An 18,094-nucleotide genomic window follows, 5' to 3' on the forward strand; every position below is an offset into this window, starting at 1 on the left:
TAACCGAAGACCAATGATAGATTCTCTATATCTCACATGGGTTATCCCACACTCCTGTGACGGACTCCTTCATGCGCTGAATATACATATTATTTATGTAAAATAATTAAAAATCAGGTACCTTTATCTTTTCTCTCCGTTCCTTATAGTGTATTTCTCGATTCAAAATTCATTACTTTATGATAAGAATATTGTTACGTTACAAACGATAAAACTAAAGCGGAACTTTGTTATTGTACGTCACTGAAATATCACGACGTCACTTCTGCTTACGGACGCCAATTTCCCGCGTTTTAAGTAGTTTCATATTTTTATGCTTGTTTTTATTGTTTCTGTTGTGGTAAGTGAGAAATAGAATCCATCATTGGTGTTCGGTGAAGATCGGAAATCCCAACCCTCGGGCGCACCGCTGAAGTCTTAAACTCGGCTCAGCCTCGTTTAAGACTTGAGCGGTGCGCCCTCGGGTTGGGATTTTCTGATCTTAACCGAAGACCAATGATGGATTCTCTATATCTATTATGCCTGCTTATTGTATAAATGATTTAATACCTACAAATGACGAACCAACTCATACGATTTTTTCATCTGATTTTCGCAGTTCATTTAGGAGAAGCAAAATGTGAACAGAAATGATCGTGTGTAGAAAAGTTCATCCATGAAATAAAATTTAAATAAAATGTGTACGTATCACAGGTTCTGCATATGATATCTAAGAATTCACTAAACGTTTCCTACACAAGAACAAACATGCTGTAAATCACAATGTGTGTTGTAGATCTGCTGTAGATATATATTTCTTTTTATGTGCCATTTGGACTGAAATAAGTATACATTCATTCTCTTTTGTTATCGTATCTGTTATAAGTTGAATTATACGTTATAAGTCTAGAATAACTGTCAACCCTTAACCCATTTCCACGTCTTACATCCACAGTTCGACTTACATTCGTTACGTTTGGTATTTGTGTTTGATACATCGTCTATGTTATGTGGAATCTGGTGCCCTAACCTTACTAGTAGCGACGTATTTACTTTGGATATGACTACTTTGTCTTCGCTGGCCCGGAAGTGTTGTTGCTGGGTGCCAACGTTGCCCGCCCTGGTTGCGCGGCATTGTTTTCGGGTGAAGCTGCTTGCATTTTAGAATATGGCAAAGCAGGTGGAGGTTGTCTGCCTTCGACATAATTTCTTACGGGTGTTGGCTTATGATCAGTACCCTGTGCAACACCTTTTGCGAGTAGAACACCTCCCTCATGAAGGTACAGCGCTGGCCATACAACGTACTCCACATACTTCCCACGTTTTGTGTAATCTTTGAACGCATTCGTATCAAACTCGAGAGGTGACTGTGCTTTAAGAAAGAGTGGAGGATCTTGCACTGCGCAAAGCCAGCCAATCTCAACACAGCGGGATAGGTAATCCTGAACCTCTGGATGGTTGACTAACTTGATCCTTGGCTTTATGATCTGTTAAAATACACAAGGTTGCTATTAAGACTTTTTCTTCTCCATTTTATAGTAACTTTGTTACTGAAACAATATATATTATAACATATATCATTCCTATAGTGACGAAGTTAAAATATACTGAACGGAAGCTCTTATATCTTTTAATCTTCTAGTTATTTTGAACCTTTCTATGTACTATTATTTCATTTTTATTTTTCTTAGGCCTAAAGTAATTCCGTCATATTTCTGTCCAGTAATACATCTGACTTAGGTTTAGTTTTTTTCTCAGTTTCCTTTTCTTTATTACTTGAAACAAATAATGAGGAACATTATGGAGAGGTTTGTTCAAGATTATATTGCGAAATGTGTTCACTAGGTTCATTATACACAATACACAATGTCTTTACTCCATGGTCCTTGGCCATTTTATAGGGCTCCGTGGCCGAGTGGGTGGCCGAGTGGTTAAGGTCGCTGACTTCAAATCCCTCACCAATGCGGGTTCGAACCACATACGGGGCGTTGAATTCTTTATGGGAAGAAGCCATTCAGTTGGCTTTAGGAAGGTCGGTGGTTCTACCCAGGTGCCCGCCCGTGATGAAATAATGGTGGAGGGGTACCTGATGTTTTCCTCCACCATTAAAGCTGGAAAGTCGCCATGCGACCTATAATTATGTAGGTCGATGCGACGTTAAACCGAACAAAATAGATAAATAAATAGGCCATTCTATTTCAAAATAATCAAAAATAGCTGTCATCAGAACCATACTAGATAGCGTATTTTTCATTTTTACTTCAACTGAATGTTTAACAACTGCAAATGCTGTTGTATTATTTGCAATATCATTTTTAATAAAAGAAATAACCATATAAATGAAAATATTTAAAAAATGTACGAAAAGTCAGTTACAACATCAACAATAATCATACTTCGTCTAAGTTGAAATTTAAATGTCAAATGGTTATAACGTATTGGCAAGGTAGTCACATGAATGGGAAAAAATGTTAAAGTAGTTTTAACTAAGAAACATGAATACAATCCGATCAGTTTAAGATTCTTTCACAGGTGAAATGTAATCAGAATGAAAATTATCATGAAACTTCCATGTTCTATAGTCTACAGGAACGAAAATAAGAAAGGACATTTAGCATAAAATAAAGTGTTTTTAAAAAATACAGCCACACATTTAGATCCTTATATTGAAATTGTAGAACAGTCTAATTCTATTTAAACGCTTTTTAGAGCATCAGATAAAGAAGTTTTTTTATAGTAGAGTTAACTTAATGAAAATTAGACCGTTTACATTTGCAGATTTAAAACAAATCACTAATGATGACAAAGAGTAGCACAGCAGTTTTCTGGTTCAAAATAAAATAAATTACAGAAAATTGCAATAACGGCTTATATACCCTACTGTAGTCTCTATTCTATGTTACTCTACTGGACAATATTGCGAATTTATACTTTCAAACGGAGGATAAAGACCTAGGATGCCACTCTGGACATTATTTCAGGAACGATAAAAGTACCGTCTTACAAATGTGAGGAACAAAGCAAAGAGGATTCGAATCCACAGTGGGCGGAGGGTAAGCAATTTTAAGTCAGCGACCTTTACAACTCAGCTACGGATGCCCATTTATTCTGGCACTTAGAAACACAGAAAGAAAGAAAATTGTATCAAACTGAAATTAAAATGTTATTCAAGAATACCTTTTCAATATCCTTTAAAACAGCTGCTGCACGAATTTTCCTAAATTCTTTGATCTGTTGTTTCAATTGGTCCGATAACAGAATTCTGTTTTTTGGTATTTCCGTTGCCTAAAACGAAGTAAATATTCATGACATATTAAAAGACAAAAAGACAAAGGGACATTGAATTTCGAACTTTTTACAACATTTATTTACATATACATATATTTAGGATCATACATGTACTTCAGTTTATATGTTTACATAAAAGACGCATCGTACAATGTACATGTTGAAATGCTTGGACACTGGCATACCTCTATTGGTGATTCAATGCTTTGCTGAACTCTTTCAAAGAAATTTTCGTCCGACAGCCTGCGACATTCATCGGAAACCCTCTGAAAAGTTAAATGAACGTTTTGTTTTTGTATTGTTAAGACAGAAATTATCCGTAATGCTTTGTTTTTTTTTTATTTTTGGACTTCTCTAATTGTTATTAGTTTGACAGTTCATATTATATTGTAAAAACAAAAAATCACTGCTTACCAGTAGTATTGAAGTTACATGTATATGTACTTGTTAATGCTACGCTCGAAGGAACTGTATATAGAATAACCGCTTCCGTAGCTATTCTTTAAAATCACTTATTTTGAATCGAGGAATTTACTAAAGAGATGTGGCATATGAGTGCCATATAGATTTTATCGAAAGAGATAAAATCACCAGAAACACAAGTTCGTTGTGCATCTTATATTCAGTTAGTATTCACCCTTGTTACCCGGATAATACAAAATGATATGATAATTCCAAAATAGTACAAAATGGATTAACTGTCAAACTTGGTAAGGACATTGTTTATTTCAATATTTTCTAATTACTCATTATGATCGTTTAAAGTGTTATAACTGATTCAAAATAGTTTACAAGCTGTACCATTTGCACTAAACAATTTGCATATGGGACATATTATTCACTTTGGAAACCTTTTAACAATGTTTACATTTTGCTTTTCAGAACGAGTTTGGCGATTCAAACCGTTGTCAACCTCATTTAATGGACTTTTGGTAATAAATGTTATTTTGTAATTTTCAGTTATTATATAAACAATGATATGAACATGTTAGGAAGTTTTTATCTTAGATCAAATAACCCAAATTTACAAATATATAAGCATATGTATTAGTCGATGGCTACAGACCAATGTGTTCACAGAAATTTCGAAGATAAAGCCCAAAATGTTATATGGATAATAGTCAACATTGTAAACTGACACGAAAAAGAAACGCAACAAGTATTGTAATAGTCAATATTTATAACCTACTGATGTTTAGCCATACAAATTTATATGTGTAATCAAAGTAAACATAACAGAAAAAAAAATTTATCATCAAAAAATGAATATCGCCTGAGATCATATTTCTTTCCATGCTTCAACGTCAGTGCAGTCAATAACGCGTATAGCCATGATTGCTCTGTATGACAGCCTATACAAGGGTGGACTTGAAGGTGGAATGTATTGTTGCCCATACTATGACTCTGCCACCATTGTACGGATAAACCTCACGCACACAGTTATTTGCGAATCGTTCGTTGCGGCGTCTGTATATTCTGACCTATCCGTCAGCGTGATGGAGATTAAATCTTGATTCGTCGCTAAATACAACAGTTCCCCACTGACGTCGTCGGTTATTCAGAGCCCAGCGTTGCTTTTCTTGACGATGACAAGAGCCTGACATCGAGCTGGACGACGGAAATGAATCCCGCGTTTATGCAAACAATTTATGACTGTGTCACGGTGAATTGGTCGTCCGAGATTTCCAGTTACAACATGTGACGTGGATTGCGTGTGCGTGTGCGTGTAAGAGAGATCTTGGTGTACCAATATGTACACCTTGGTATTCAGAATGTGAACAGGGTTTGTGCTATTAGTGATTATAAAAGGTAGTTGACAATCAAATACATGTACGTATGTTATATGGAATATGGAGACCGTGGGGTAAAAAGGGACAGCGTGGAGGGGGGGGGGTGGGAATAATACTTATGCACATGTGTCTTGTCAGAGGTGCAAGTTACACGGCCTTACAAGCTAAATGTTACAGGTCATTCATATGTTGTTACAAAGTAATTTATCAAAACATGTCCACGCACACAAAACTGGTCAATCTGTAATGAGATGTCAATGAAAAAAATCAATTTTGGCTATTATCCACTTTCAAAGACAACGCATGTAGGGCATTATCCATGGTCATTTTTGGCTATTACCCATTTTTCATACACAGATCAATATAAATTGTTTTGACATTAAAACGGCAAAACTAAACAACTTACTGTAAACTATGTCAGATAGTGAAATGGTAGAGTCGTATATACAGTGCATTACAAGCATGAAATACAATTCTAAATATTTTTTGTATGATTTTTCAACCTAAACTTACATGGTTTTTGTAAACTTTTTAACATATTGTGTATTGTATTCACAAAATACAGTAAAATAGTTTGAGTTCCATGGAAACAAATCGCCATTCGTTCTTTTTGCAACACCTGGGGGTTAAAATCCCTTATCAAGCCACAGCAACTTACCGAAAAACGTGAAATTTTCAAAATTGTTGATCGGCCATTTTATAGCATGTTGGAGTTATAACATCATTTTGTATTATCCGGGTAACAAGGGTGTATTTACATGTTAGACATCACGAAACACGCTTTGCAATAATATTTTCCTTCATGCAAACACTTCGTTCTCTTTTACGGACATTTATTAGTAAATGAAGTGGCATGCATGTTTCTATGTCCTACATGAAAACGTTTCTATTTACCATCAATGTATCTAACAATGTCTCAATAATTTGCCTGTCGTCCATCTCTCTTTCAAGGACATCAAATGCATCAGTCCATTGATTGTCAAACAGTTCTGACATTTTTTCGGCTATCTTAGTAGGTCTATTCGGATCACTAAGGTCAGTTATATTTGGGTTTCTATCTCGCATTTGTCTGGATGCAACAGAACTGAGCCTAATAAAGAAAATATATGCATTTTTATAAAACAAAAACGAAACAACAACTGACTTCCGATATTGTCCTTTCTTTTAGCACTTCTAGGAAGTAAACAAACAGGAAGTATAGTGATTCTAGAGTTATTATAAACTGAATCGAAATTATTTGGGGTTTTATCTTTTAATTTTTCAACTGATCTGAAGTTAAATTGAAAAAAAAGGTCCAAGGGCTCGTTTCACAAGCAAACTTATGACACAGTCTGAACTTATACCTTAGGAGTAAACTGGAAAAGCTACCTTAAGTTTAGTTAAAGGTAACTAAAAACAAATCCTAACCTAACGGGAAGTTCGGCCACGACTTAGTAGATCAAATATAGCGATCATCTATGTTTTAACAGAGCGGTGTACTCGTACATTTGGAGACTATCTATTAATAATAAAAAAAAGTATAGGTCTGCTAAAACTTAACCGAGTTGCCCCATATGTTTACGAATTCATGTGTATATATCAAATGTGTGCCCCTCAGTGGTATGGAAAGTGTTTTGAATGTTGACACCTTAGACGCGTAATGCGAAAAATCCTATATGAAAAGGCATGTTCATTTTCAATAAAACACGGAAATGTTACTGGCATATCCACATATTATTTTGCATCATTCAGAACAGAACTACTCCAGTCCCTGGGGACCTTCCGTGTGCAAAAAAGTCTACCGGCTAATTTTTATATCAATGTTTAGATAAATGTCTGAAGTGTCAGAAAATTTTGGGTGGAGTTGCCGCATCATGGTCCGTTTTTAGGACGGATTATACCAAAACCGGAAGTGACTACTCAGTGTTACATGTGAAGTAGTCCAAAATGTAGTTCCATGCTATGGATGAAACCTGGTATAATGAGTGACATGAGTAGGTGACAATTAAATTTTTGGCTTATGTTTATTGCTTATAGTATTGAGAATAGATCTAGACCATTTTCATTGTAAATTTCTTGGAATAAGTTTTATTCTTTGCGAAAAATGTCTACCTACGCGTAACTGCTAAACGGCTATTTTCATGGGGGCATTTTTAGAGGGTGATGTTTCTCAGAACAGATTATTTTTCTTATATACAACATAACATGTCAATATTTTTCTATTTTTGATAAGAAGACATGTTATACTAAATGACCATATATGGTTTTCATATCATTGACATGCTCAAATGCTCTAAAGTGCTGAAAATGAGGTCTGAATGTTTTGTTATTAATATGAAATAAATAAGGAATTGAATTGTAAGAAAGACAAAGTTAAAAAACTAAATTTTGCTCTAATATATGATAGTTGTTTCATATCATTGCCACCAATCAATTTCTCAAATATTTGTCATTATAAATGATGTTCTTAATATGAAAAGCATGAGTGTAATCTGTATTATAGTTTTGTTATATTAAATATGAAATATCATAGTTGACATGATATCATTTTGAATGATTTAGAAAGGTATTAATAATTTGCTTTAATTACTGATAGTTTTATGATATTATCCCAAATATTCTTGAAAATATGTGGTATTTATATGATGTTTGCCTTGATCTGATGCAGGTGTAATCTTAACATATATATCTATGATTTGAAATTCGACCATGTATCATCGTTGCCATGGTAACATCTTGAAGAAAATTAGAGAAAATGTTTCAATATTTGTTGTTTTGGTGTTGTTGTTTTTTTTTTTCACAAAATAACCAACCAGTAATCTATATTTTTTCCAATGCCAGTACCTAAAAATTCAAGCTAAGAGAAGTAGAAATTTATATTTAAAAAAAGTGTATTAGTACTCGGGTATTTGAAATTTTAGATAATAGGCCGGGGTTATTGTTATTGTTGTTATTCTGATGAGCTTTGTATTATGAAAAAAGTTATGTTAAGTAAGTTCTTTATCTTATCAAATTATATTTCACAACAAAATCTTATAAAATTAGTAAAAACAAAATCTTCCTCTTCAAAAGTTAATAAGTACTCGGATGATCAAAAAGTTTAGATAACATTTAAACATTACCTCATATTTAGTGACTCGAAGTTGATATAAAAACACTTAAATAACAAGTACATTATTTAGATTTGGGATACCATAGATTAAAGCGTAAGATGTATTGATAGCTCATGCCAAAAAAGGGAAGGAGTATAATTTGATTGTAAAATATTAATTGTATTTAAAATTCCATTTCTTGAAAATTCCGCTTCACAATAACATAGAATCCAGAATTGCCACAAACTATCATGCTAAAATATAGAAAATCCTTTTTATAGTACTTGAGAGAAATTGACTTACGTGGGTGGCAAAATGTGTTTGCTATATATTGTGAACATCAAAATTAAAAACTTTGGATTTTCATAAAATTATGACTAAAAAATAATAGATAGTGCTTTTTCATAATTTTGGCGGCCATCCTGGACGCCATCTTGGATTCCTAAAAACGTACCATGATGCGGCAACTCCACCCAAAATGTTCTGACACTTCAGACATTTATCTAAACATTGATATAAAAATTAGCCGGTAGACTTTTTTGCACACGGGAGGTCCCCAGGGACTGGAGTAAACGGGGTTACTTTAAATTCATACACTCTGAATCGATTAATAACTCATTAGGCGCACAGAACAGCTTATTGGTTGACCACACACACCAAAATTATGACAAAATTGATACCTCTTATATTTTGATACCGTTAAATGAAAAACACGAATATGCATTAAAACTTTACTTCACGCCCACCTACTATATTTAGGATCATACATGTACTTCAGTTTATATGTTTACATAAAAGATGCATTGTAATACTGGACAATACCATATTGTAATGTATCTTAATACTCAGAGGGGCCTCCGTGACCGAGTAGTTAAGGTCACTGACTTCTAATCACTTGCCCCTCACCGATGTGGGTTCGCGCCTCACTCGGGGAGTTGAATTTTTCATGTGAAGAAGCCATATAACTGGCATACGGACGGTCGGTTGTTCTACCCGCTCGTGAGGAAATATAGCTCCGAGGGGCACCTGGGGTCTTCCTTCACCATTAAAGTTTGGAAAGTCGCCATATGTTAAACCCAACCCAACAAATGAAATAAATAAGAAACATATCATAAGATGTTGGCTGTATTGTCGCATTCATATAAGTATATGTGCAAAGAAACCCATGAGTTTTGTTCAATAATAGTATCTTTGTAACAGTAAATTTTTTCCTGTTTTTTCTGCGGGGGGTGGGGGGGGGCAAATTACATTCCGTGGTCATTGGTCAGTAATCTATTGATTTTATCTATTGATTTTATCAACGCTATCAACCTACTGCATAAGGCTAAGACCGGCAGACGTCTGGTTAAAGGAGCGATTCAAGATATCAATATTCCCAACCAGTTTCGAACAGCAACAGAAACGACGAAAACTTATTTTCTTTTTTTTTTCTAATATGTTACTTATTATTGATTTATTGTACAAAAGTGGAAAAAAATCATTTGAAAAGTGATTTTTTGCTGTTCAAAATGAATTTACCTCTGACACAGAAGGGTCTATAAAAATACCGAGTTACATGCGGTAAAAGTTTAACTATTTTGCTTTTACGCTTTAGATTACATAACGGTATTGTGGAAGAAAAGAAATGTCCTTAGGTTCTACTTCTGCCCCAAGTTTATTAGCCCACCCTCATCAGATGGTGGGCTATTCAAATCACTCTGCGTCCGTGGTCCGGCGTCCGTCTTTCCGTTAACAATTTCTCGTTATCGCATCTCCTCAGAAACTACAAAGGGGATTTTGACCAAACTTTGTCAGAATGATGTATTAGTACCATAGTTGTGTCCCCCTGAAAATCAGACTGGTTCAACAATTTTTGAGTGAGTTATGGCTCTTTGTTTATTTTTATAATTTACATAGATTTATATAGAGAAAAAAATTGAAAATCGTCTTGTCCAAAACCACAGGGCCTAGGACTTTGATATTTGGTATGAAGCATAATCTAGTGGTCTTCTACCAATAAGATTCAAATTATATCCCTTGGGTCAAATATGGTCCCGCTTCGGGGGTCACATGGTTTAAACTTTGAAAAACCTCTTGTCCAAAACCATACGGCCTAGGGCTTTGATATTTTGCATGTGACATCATCTAGTGGTCTTCTATTAAGATTGTTCAAATTATCCCCCTAAGGTCAAATATGGCCCCGCCCTGGGGGTCACATGGTTTATATAGACTTATATAGGGAAAAAACTTTTGAAAAACCTCTTGTCAAAAACCACAGGACCTAGGGCTTTGATATTTTGTATGTGACATCATCTAGTAGTCTTCTACTAATTGTTCAAATTATCCCCTAGGATCAAATATGGCCCCGCCCTGGGGGTCACATGGTTTATATAGACTTATATTGAAAAACCTCTTGTCCAAAACCATAGGGCCTAGGGCTTTGATATTTTGCATGTGACATCATCTAGTGGTCTTCTACTAAGATTGTCCAAATTATCCCCCTAGGGTCAAATATGGCCCCACCCTGGGGGTCACATGGTATATATAGACTTATATAGGGAAAAAACTTTGAAAAACCTCTTGTCAAAAACCACAGGACCTAGGGCTTTGATATTTTGTACGTGACATTATCTTGTAGTCTTCTACTAAGGGTGTTCAAATTATCCCCCTAGGGTCAAATATGGCCCCGCCCTGGGGGTTCACGTTGTTTAAATAGACTTATATAGGGGAAAACTTTGAAAATCTTCTTGTCCAAACCACAAAGCCTAGGGCTTTGATATTTGTTATGTAGCATCACCTCATGGTTCTCAACCAAGTTTGTTCAAATTATCACCCTAGGGTCAAATATGGCTCCGCCCCGGGGGTCACAAGTTCATATAGACTTATATAGGGAAAAGCTTTTAAAATCTTCTTGTCAATAACCTACAACATTCAAATTTGGACCACTCGTATAGTTTTGAGTGGCAAGATGAACATTGACATGAGTTGACCTTGATTTTCACCTAGTGACCTACTTTCACATTTCTGTAGCTACAACCTTCAAATTTGGACCACATGCATAGTTTTGTGCACCGGAAAAAACTTTGACCTTGATACTGACCTAGTGACCTACATTCACATTTTTGAAGGCACAGGCTTCAAATTTGGACCACATGCGTAGTTTCGTGTTCCGAAATGAAATTTGACCTTGATTTTGACCTAGTGACCTACTTTCACATTTCTCAAGCTACAGCCTTGACTTTGACCTAGTGACCTACTTTTACATTTCTCAAGCTACAGTCTTAAAATTTGGACCACATGCATAGTTTTGTGTTCCGAAATGAAATCTGACCTTGTTTTGACCTTCAGCTAGTCTTGAAATTTGGAACAATCAAAAATGGCTCAATAGTGGGCGCCAAAATCACTCTGTGATCTCTTGGTTTTGGATGAAGTGTGTAAAAGTTAACAAAAGTCCCACAGGATTCAACCTAAATTATCAATGTTGGAGTTAGAATTCTGTCTCATTAAATCCTTTTACTTGAGGCACCCTAGAAAAGTGATATTGACAGTTTTATTTTGTGTTTTATAATTATTTGACATTTCTTTTATCAAAAAAAAATGGTACAATGAATTCCACGCACTAAATTACCCTGCGTTCATATCTTCAGAGAATATTGCGGGTATTCTTGTTTTTGATTATTCATGTCTGCCTTAACAAGAACATCCCGTCGGCAGCTATGAGTTACTTTGCAGGGATGTAAGGCTACACTTTCGTCAGTATGGCGTCATTCAAATGAAATTAAGAAAAGTTTTAAAGATATAAAACAATGAAAAAGACGATACAATGTTACATGTTTAAGCAAATCAGAAGATATGTTGAAATGAGTATATTTATACAGCATCGATGAAATGAAGCATTTTGAGAAAAAAGCATATTCTGGCGTTAAATCAGATATTGAAATAAACAAGCTCTACCTTCTCAATGCTTCTTCTTTTGCCTGCATTTCCACGTCGTGCTTTCGATAAAGCTCATCGTTTGATTGAATAACTTCATTTAAACTAAAAGAAATCACATGGTTATAATCGTATAAAAGGTAATGAGCAATTGTCAATTTCTATTCGATACAGTTTTTACGTTTGATTATTCTGCATACTTCGTTCATAAGTTATCAGGGAATGCAAAATCGCATACTGAGAACATGTTAACAAACAAACAATGGCGAGTATCAATCGCTGTCCACTACCTTAAACGTTTGAAACAAAAAAAGGATGTTTTGTCCCTTATAAAGTTATAATAAATCGCATGCTTCGCAGTAAGACGGGTTAGCGATGTTACAAGTAGCACGTCAAAATCATACAGAACTTATGGAAAATCAAACTAAAGTCTTCCGACCCTATGGCATAAACACCAAGAGTAATGCGCCACTGTTACAGACATGGAATCGTGTGCTGTGATAGGGCATATTTCATGGAATAAATATAAATGAATTTCAGGCCGAATATAAATGAGATTCAAGCCTGTGTTTAATCATATTCTGGTTACCATTTTGGCAATAGTGTAAATTTCCTTCACTGGGGTAATCGTGCAAAAGTATTTTCAGTACTAGACTAAACATTTCTTTTGCTTTCTGTACAGAATCACCCCACCCGCTCACTGCTTTCCGTGCAAAATCATCTGAACCGCTCACTGGTTGATCATATTCAATAGTGGAATTAATTTACTTATAGACACATTACTTTCATTTTCCGGACCAAGGTCTTTACCGTGTAATAATTTCATAAATATTTATCCACTTTCAATTAGTCAAGTACCAAAAGCACAACATTTAATTGGCTTAAAATTATGCATTGCAATGTATTTCTTTCTTGTAAAGCCAAATTTAGAGTGAAGCTTTTAGACTTTTAGACTTTATTTGATTACTTATTCATTTTAGTATGTGGACCTTAGTTGTTTTTTTAATTACACTATGGGTGAAGGTGATGTCTTCAAAGAATATTGCGGGTATTTGTGTTCTGTATTATCTGTAATTGTGACCAGTCATCATCTCTGCTTGACTGGAACATGGATATACTGTTGGCAGTTATGACTTACTTTGCACGAAATAAACTTTAGTCTCACGTCCGTATTCTGTAATTACGTAAGGTCATCACGACATGACCTGTTTTAAGCAAATCAGAAAGAACGTCAAAATGAATTGGTATAATAGAAAGTTGAATACCATCAATAGAAAGAAGCATTTCGGAAGATGTTACTAGTATATTCTGGAATAATATCATAAACTGATATAAGCATAACTACTTTCTAAAAGCTTCTTCTTTTACATGTATTTCCTCTTCGTATTTTCGTTGCAGATGTTGTTTTTCAGCATGATGTTGCTTTTCAAGCTCATCTTTAGACCGAATAATTTGGTTTAAACTGAAACAAATAGACATTTTCTTATTTAATGTAATGGACCCATGATGACACTCGTTTTTAATGAAAGTGAATTATCTGGTGGACAACGTACATTCAAATTAGGAGACACCATACTATGCGAAACGACGAGTTATGTCCATCACGGTATTAAAACCGATTCATTTTTTACAACCAAATACGTAGTTGATGATGCTTGCAACAAACTGAGGGGAACTTATCTGAGTATCCTTAACAGCGGGATCAGTCCAGTGGGGTTAAACCCGATTACATCAAGGACAATATACACGACTAACGTCATACCCAAGGCCCTTTACGGATGTGAACTATGGACCTCGCTCTCAGCTCCCGACATTAGCCGTTTGGAAAGGTCTCATCGATTTTGTCTAAAAAACATGCAATCTTTTCCTGCTGGTACTTCAACCATTTTTGCAATGTCAGCCATAAATAAGTTACCAATAGAGACTATTATTGAAATCCGAAAATTGCAGTTTCTTGGACAGCTGTGTAGGCTGTCGAATGCCTACCTTGCTAAACATATCTTTAACAACAGACTGACTCATTTTATGAACTATGATTGTCAATCGCACGGATTCATTCCAGATATCTATAGAATTCTTCAAAAATACAACTTGTGCAATATATTAGATGGTTATCTTGCTGAAGGTATCTTTCCATCAAAAGGGGCATGAAAACGTAAATTATTTAACTGTGTTTCAAAAACCAAAAATTTAGAAATCCTGGAATGTGCTTCTGTCAAAAGTCCCTTCATCATGAACGCTCTCTTGCAGGGAGATAAGTCCTGCAAGTTATGGATTGTTGCCAAAAATAACCCTAGATTACTCCCCCTTTGCAAAAAACTTCTTAATTTAATATCTCGCCATGTGTCAAGAAAATACATCACAAAATGCCTCAAATGCGACTGTGCTACAAATGATTGAGTGCTTCATAAACTCTGCTTTTGCAGTAAAAACCACGAGTATCATAAAATGTTATGGTGTTTTATTATGCAAAGTAAGGGATTTGATGCCTACCTGACATTTATACAATTGACACCGATGGAGCAATGTGACTTTTTATTACAAACGGCTGTTGAAGTAGAAGAAAATAAACTCAAGTTTTCGACATGTGCTATAAAAATTTGTAAAATGTGCTAATTCGAACGCTAACAGTGATTTGGTGAATACCTATAATATCAGTACCTTATATCAGTTATAGATATGTACACGCGGTATATAATCCATGCACATCTACGATAGCTTTAGAGCTTAAGGCTTCTAGTATTTCGATTTTCGCCTACTAGGTGACAAAAAAAAAGTTCTGAACTATCAATGTTGGGTTTTCTAGTAACTTGAGATTCACGTAATGTGTGATAAAAGTTGTTATAATTTGACAATAGACTTAATGGTTTCGCTTTAAGTTTAATTTCGTGATTTAAGTCTATTGTTGGAACATAACATGCAAATTCGTGTAATACGTGATGTCTTATTAATTTAAAGGATGATGCTGCACTACAATGTTTCATTTTCAATGCTATATCTATATTACATTTGACTTTGTTATGCTTGCGCATATTGTTTTGTATGTAAATATTTTGTATGTAAATATCTTTGTATGGATGTAAATATGTTATACTCGCCGATATTGGAGGAAGTAAAAGTTAATAATAGTATTCTGCAATTACGTTAAGTCATCACGACATGACCTGTTTTAAGCAAATCAGAAAGAACGTCAAAATGAATTGGTATAATAGAAAGTTGAATACCATCAATAGAAAGAAGCATTTCGGAAGATGTTACTAGTATATTCTGGAATAATATCATAAACTGATATAAGCATAACTACTTTCTCAAAGCTTCTTCTTTTACATGTATTTCCTCTTCGTATTTTCGTTGCAAATGTTGTTTTTCAGCATGATGTTGCTTTTCAAGCTCATCTTTAGACCGAATAATTTGGTTTAAACTGAAACAAATAGACATTTTCTTATTTAATGTAATGGACCCATGATGACACTCGTTTGTAATGAAAGTGAATTATCTGGTGGACAACGTACATTCAAATAAGGAGACACCATACTATGCGAAACGACGAGTTATGTCCATCACGGTATTAAAACCGATTCATTTTTTACAACCAAATACGTAGTTGATGATGCTTGCAACAAACTGAGGGGAACTTATCTGAGTATCCTTAACAGCGGGATCAGTCCAGTGGGGTTAACCCCGATTACATCAAGGACAGTATACACGACTAACGTCATACCCAAGGCCCTTTACGGATGTGAACTATGGACCTCGCTCTCAGCTCCCGACATTAGCCGTTTGGAAAGGTCTCATCGATTTTGTCTAAAAAACATGCAATCTTTTCCTGCTGGTACTTCAACCATTTTTTCAATGTCAGCCATAAATAAGTTACCAATAGAGACTATTATTGAAATCCGAAAATTGCAGTTTCTTGGACAGCTGTGTAGGCTGTCGGATGCCTACCTTGCTAAACATATCTTTAACAACAGACTGACTCATTTTATGAACTATGATTGTCAATCGCACGGATTCATTCCAGATATCTATAGAATTCTTCAAAAATACAACTTGTGCAATATATTAGATGGTTATCTTGCTGAAGGTATCTTTCCATCAAAAGGGGCATGGAAACGTAAATTATTTAACTGTGTTTCAAAAACCAAAAATTTAGAAATCCTGGAATGTGCTTCTGTCAAAAGTCCCTTCATCAGGAACGCTTTGTTGCAGGGAGATAAGTCCTGCAAGTTATGGATTGTTGCCAAAAATAACCCTAGATTACTCCCCCTTTGCAAAAAACTTCTTAATTTAATATCTCGCCATGTGTCAAGAAAATACATCACAAAATGCCTCAAATGCGACTGTGCTACAAATGATTGAGTGCTTCATAAACTCTGCTTTTGCAGTAAAAACCACGAGTATCATAAAATGTTATGGTGTTTTATTATGCAAAGTAAGGGATTTGATGCCTACCTGACATTTATACAATTGACACCGATGGAGCAATGTGACTTTTTATTACAAACGGCTGTTGAAGTAGAAGAAAATAAACTCAAGTTTCCGACATGTGCTATAAAAATTTGTAAAATGTGCTAATTTGAACGCTAACAGTGATTTGGTGAATACCTATAATATCAGTACCTTATATCAGTTATAGATATGTACACACGGTATATAATCCATGCACATCTACGATAGCTTTAGAGCTTAAGGCTTCTAGTATTTCGATTTTCGCCATTCTCATCCATCAGATGTTCTTCAAAATCCCGAGACGAACCTCTGATTTATTTCTGTCGTTTATTTGGTGAGCATTCGCACTCGTAATTACTACCGGGAGAAGTTTCAGCCAATCAATGTTCGCCACTATTTGGCACGCCGAATTGAAATTTCAAACAATATGTAAGCAAGGTAGTTGCTGACGATGGATAAAGGCGATATTCCATGATTGCGATTAATAAAGATTTATTTCTGTTATTCGATGTTAAGAAATTTACCTGAAGATATAATAATATTCCTCGTAAGTCGGCATCGATATGAAAGGACGCGGTCGCGCTTTTCACGGACGATTTTGATTGGTTCGCTACATTTTGTCGCGAAACGACGCTGATTGGCTGGAACGTTTTACCTGTAATGTAACCAAACCACAAATATCGGCGAAATATGCCAGAGGTTCATCCGGGGAACCACGGTAGACCTCTGGTATGCGAGAATGGATTTTCGCCTACTAGGTGACAAAAAAGAAGTTCTGAACTATCAATGTTGGGTTTTCTAGTAACTTGAGATTCACGTAATGTGTGATAAAAGTTGTTATAATTTGACAATAGACTTAATGGTTTCGCTTTAAGTTTAATTTCGTGATTTAAGTCTATTGTTGGAACATAACATGCAAATTCGTGTAATACGTGATGTCTTATTAATTTAAAGGATGATGCTGCACTACAATGTTTCATTTTCAATGCTATATCTATATTACATTTGACTTTGTTATGCTTGCGCATATTGTTTTGTATGTAAATATTTTGTATGTAAATATCTTTGTATGGATGTAAATATGTTATACTCGCCGATATTGGAGGAAGTAAAAGTTAATAATAGTATTCTGCAATTACGTTAAGTCATCACGACATGACCTGTTTTAAGCAAATCAGAAAGAACGTCAAAATGAGTTGGTATAATAGAAATATGAATACCATCAATAGAAAGAAGCATTTCGGAAGATGTTACTAGTATATTCTGGAATAATATCATAAACTGATATAAGCATAACTACTTTCTCAAAGCTTCTTCTTTTACATGTATTTCCTCTTCGTATTTTCGTTGCAAATGTTGTTTTTCAGCATGATGTTGCTTTTCAAGCCCATCTTTAGACCGAATAATTTGGTTTAAACTGAAACAAATAGACATTTTCTTATTTAATGTAATGGACCCATGATGACACTCGGCAATGTCTGCTTAATAACGTATTATCGAATGCCAATTCGGCATATGGCCGTGACAGAAAATTGCTTTTTCATAACTAAGGAAGCCGAGATCGCACGCAAAGAACATTTTAACAAACGGAAAATTCGATTGTCA

General features: G+C 35.0%; 1 protein-coding gene across 3 annotated transcripts in view; it reads right to left on the reverse strand.

Annotated features, from left to right (window-relative positions):
- Positions 1–489: 489 nt before the first annotated feature.
- LOC123558263 (meiosis-specific nuclear structural protein 1-like) overlaps positions 490–18,094 on the reverse strand; it is a 43,263-nt gene continuing 25,658 nt past the window's right edge. The window contains exons 5-12 of one of the 3 annotated variants that reach the window (XM_053543181.1): positions 17,790–17,906; positions 15,345–15,461; positions 13,386–13,502; positions 12,062–12,145; positions 5,952–6,147; positions 3,453–3,533; positions 3,157–3,264; positions 490–1,466 (exon numbers count right to left, since the gene is read on the reverse strand). In XM_053543181.1, the coding sequence (XP_053399156.1) occupies positions 1,044–1,466; positions 3,157–3,264; positions 3,453–3,533; positions 5,952–6,147; positions 12,062–12,145; positions 13,386–13,502; positions 15,345–15,461; positions 17,790–17,906 (1,243 nt within the window). In that variant the 3' untranslated portion in view covers positions 490–1,043. The remainder of the gene's footprint in view (positions 1,467–3,156; positions 3,265–3,452; positions 3,534–5,951; positions 6,148–12,061; positions 12,146–13,385; positions 13,503–15,344; positions 15,462–17,789; positions 17,907–18,094) is intronic. The other 2 variants (XM_053543182.1, XM_053543183.1) reach the window with 2 other exon arrangements.

This window comes from Mercenaria mercenaria, chromosome 5 (assembly GCF_021730395.1).
Source record: "Mercenaria mercenaria strain notata chromosome 5, MADL_Memer_1, whole genome shotgun sequence".
NCBI lineage: Eukaryota > Metazoa > Mollusca > Bivalvia > Venerida > Veneridae > Mercenaria > Mercenaria mercenaria.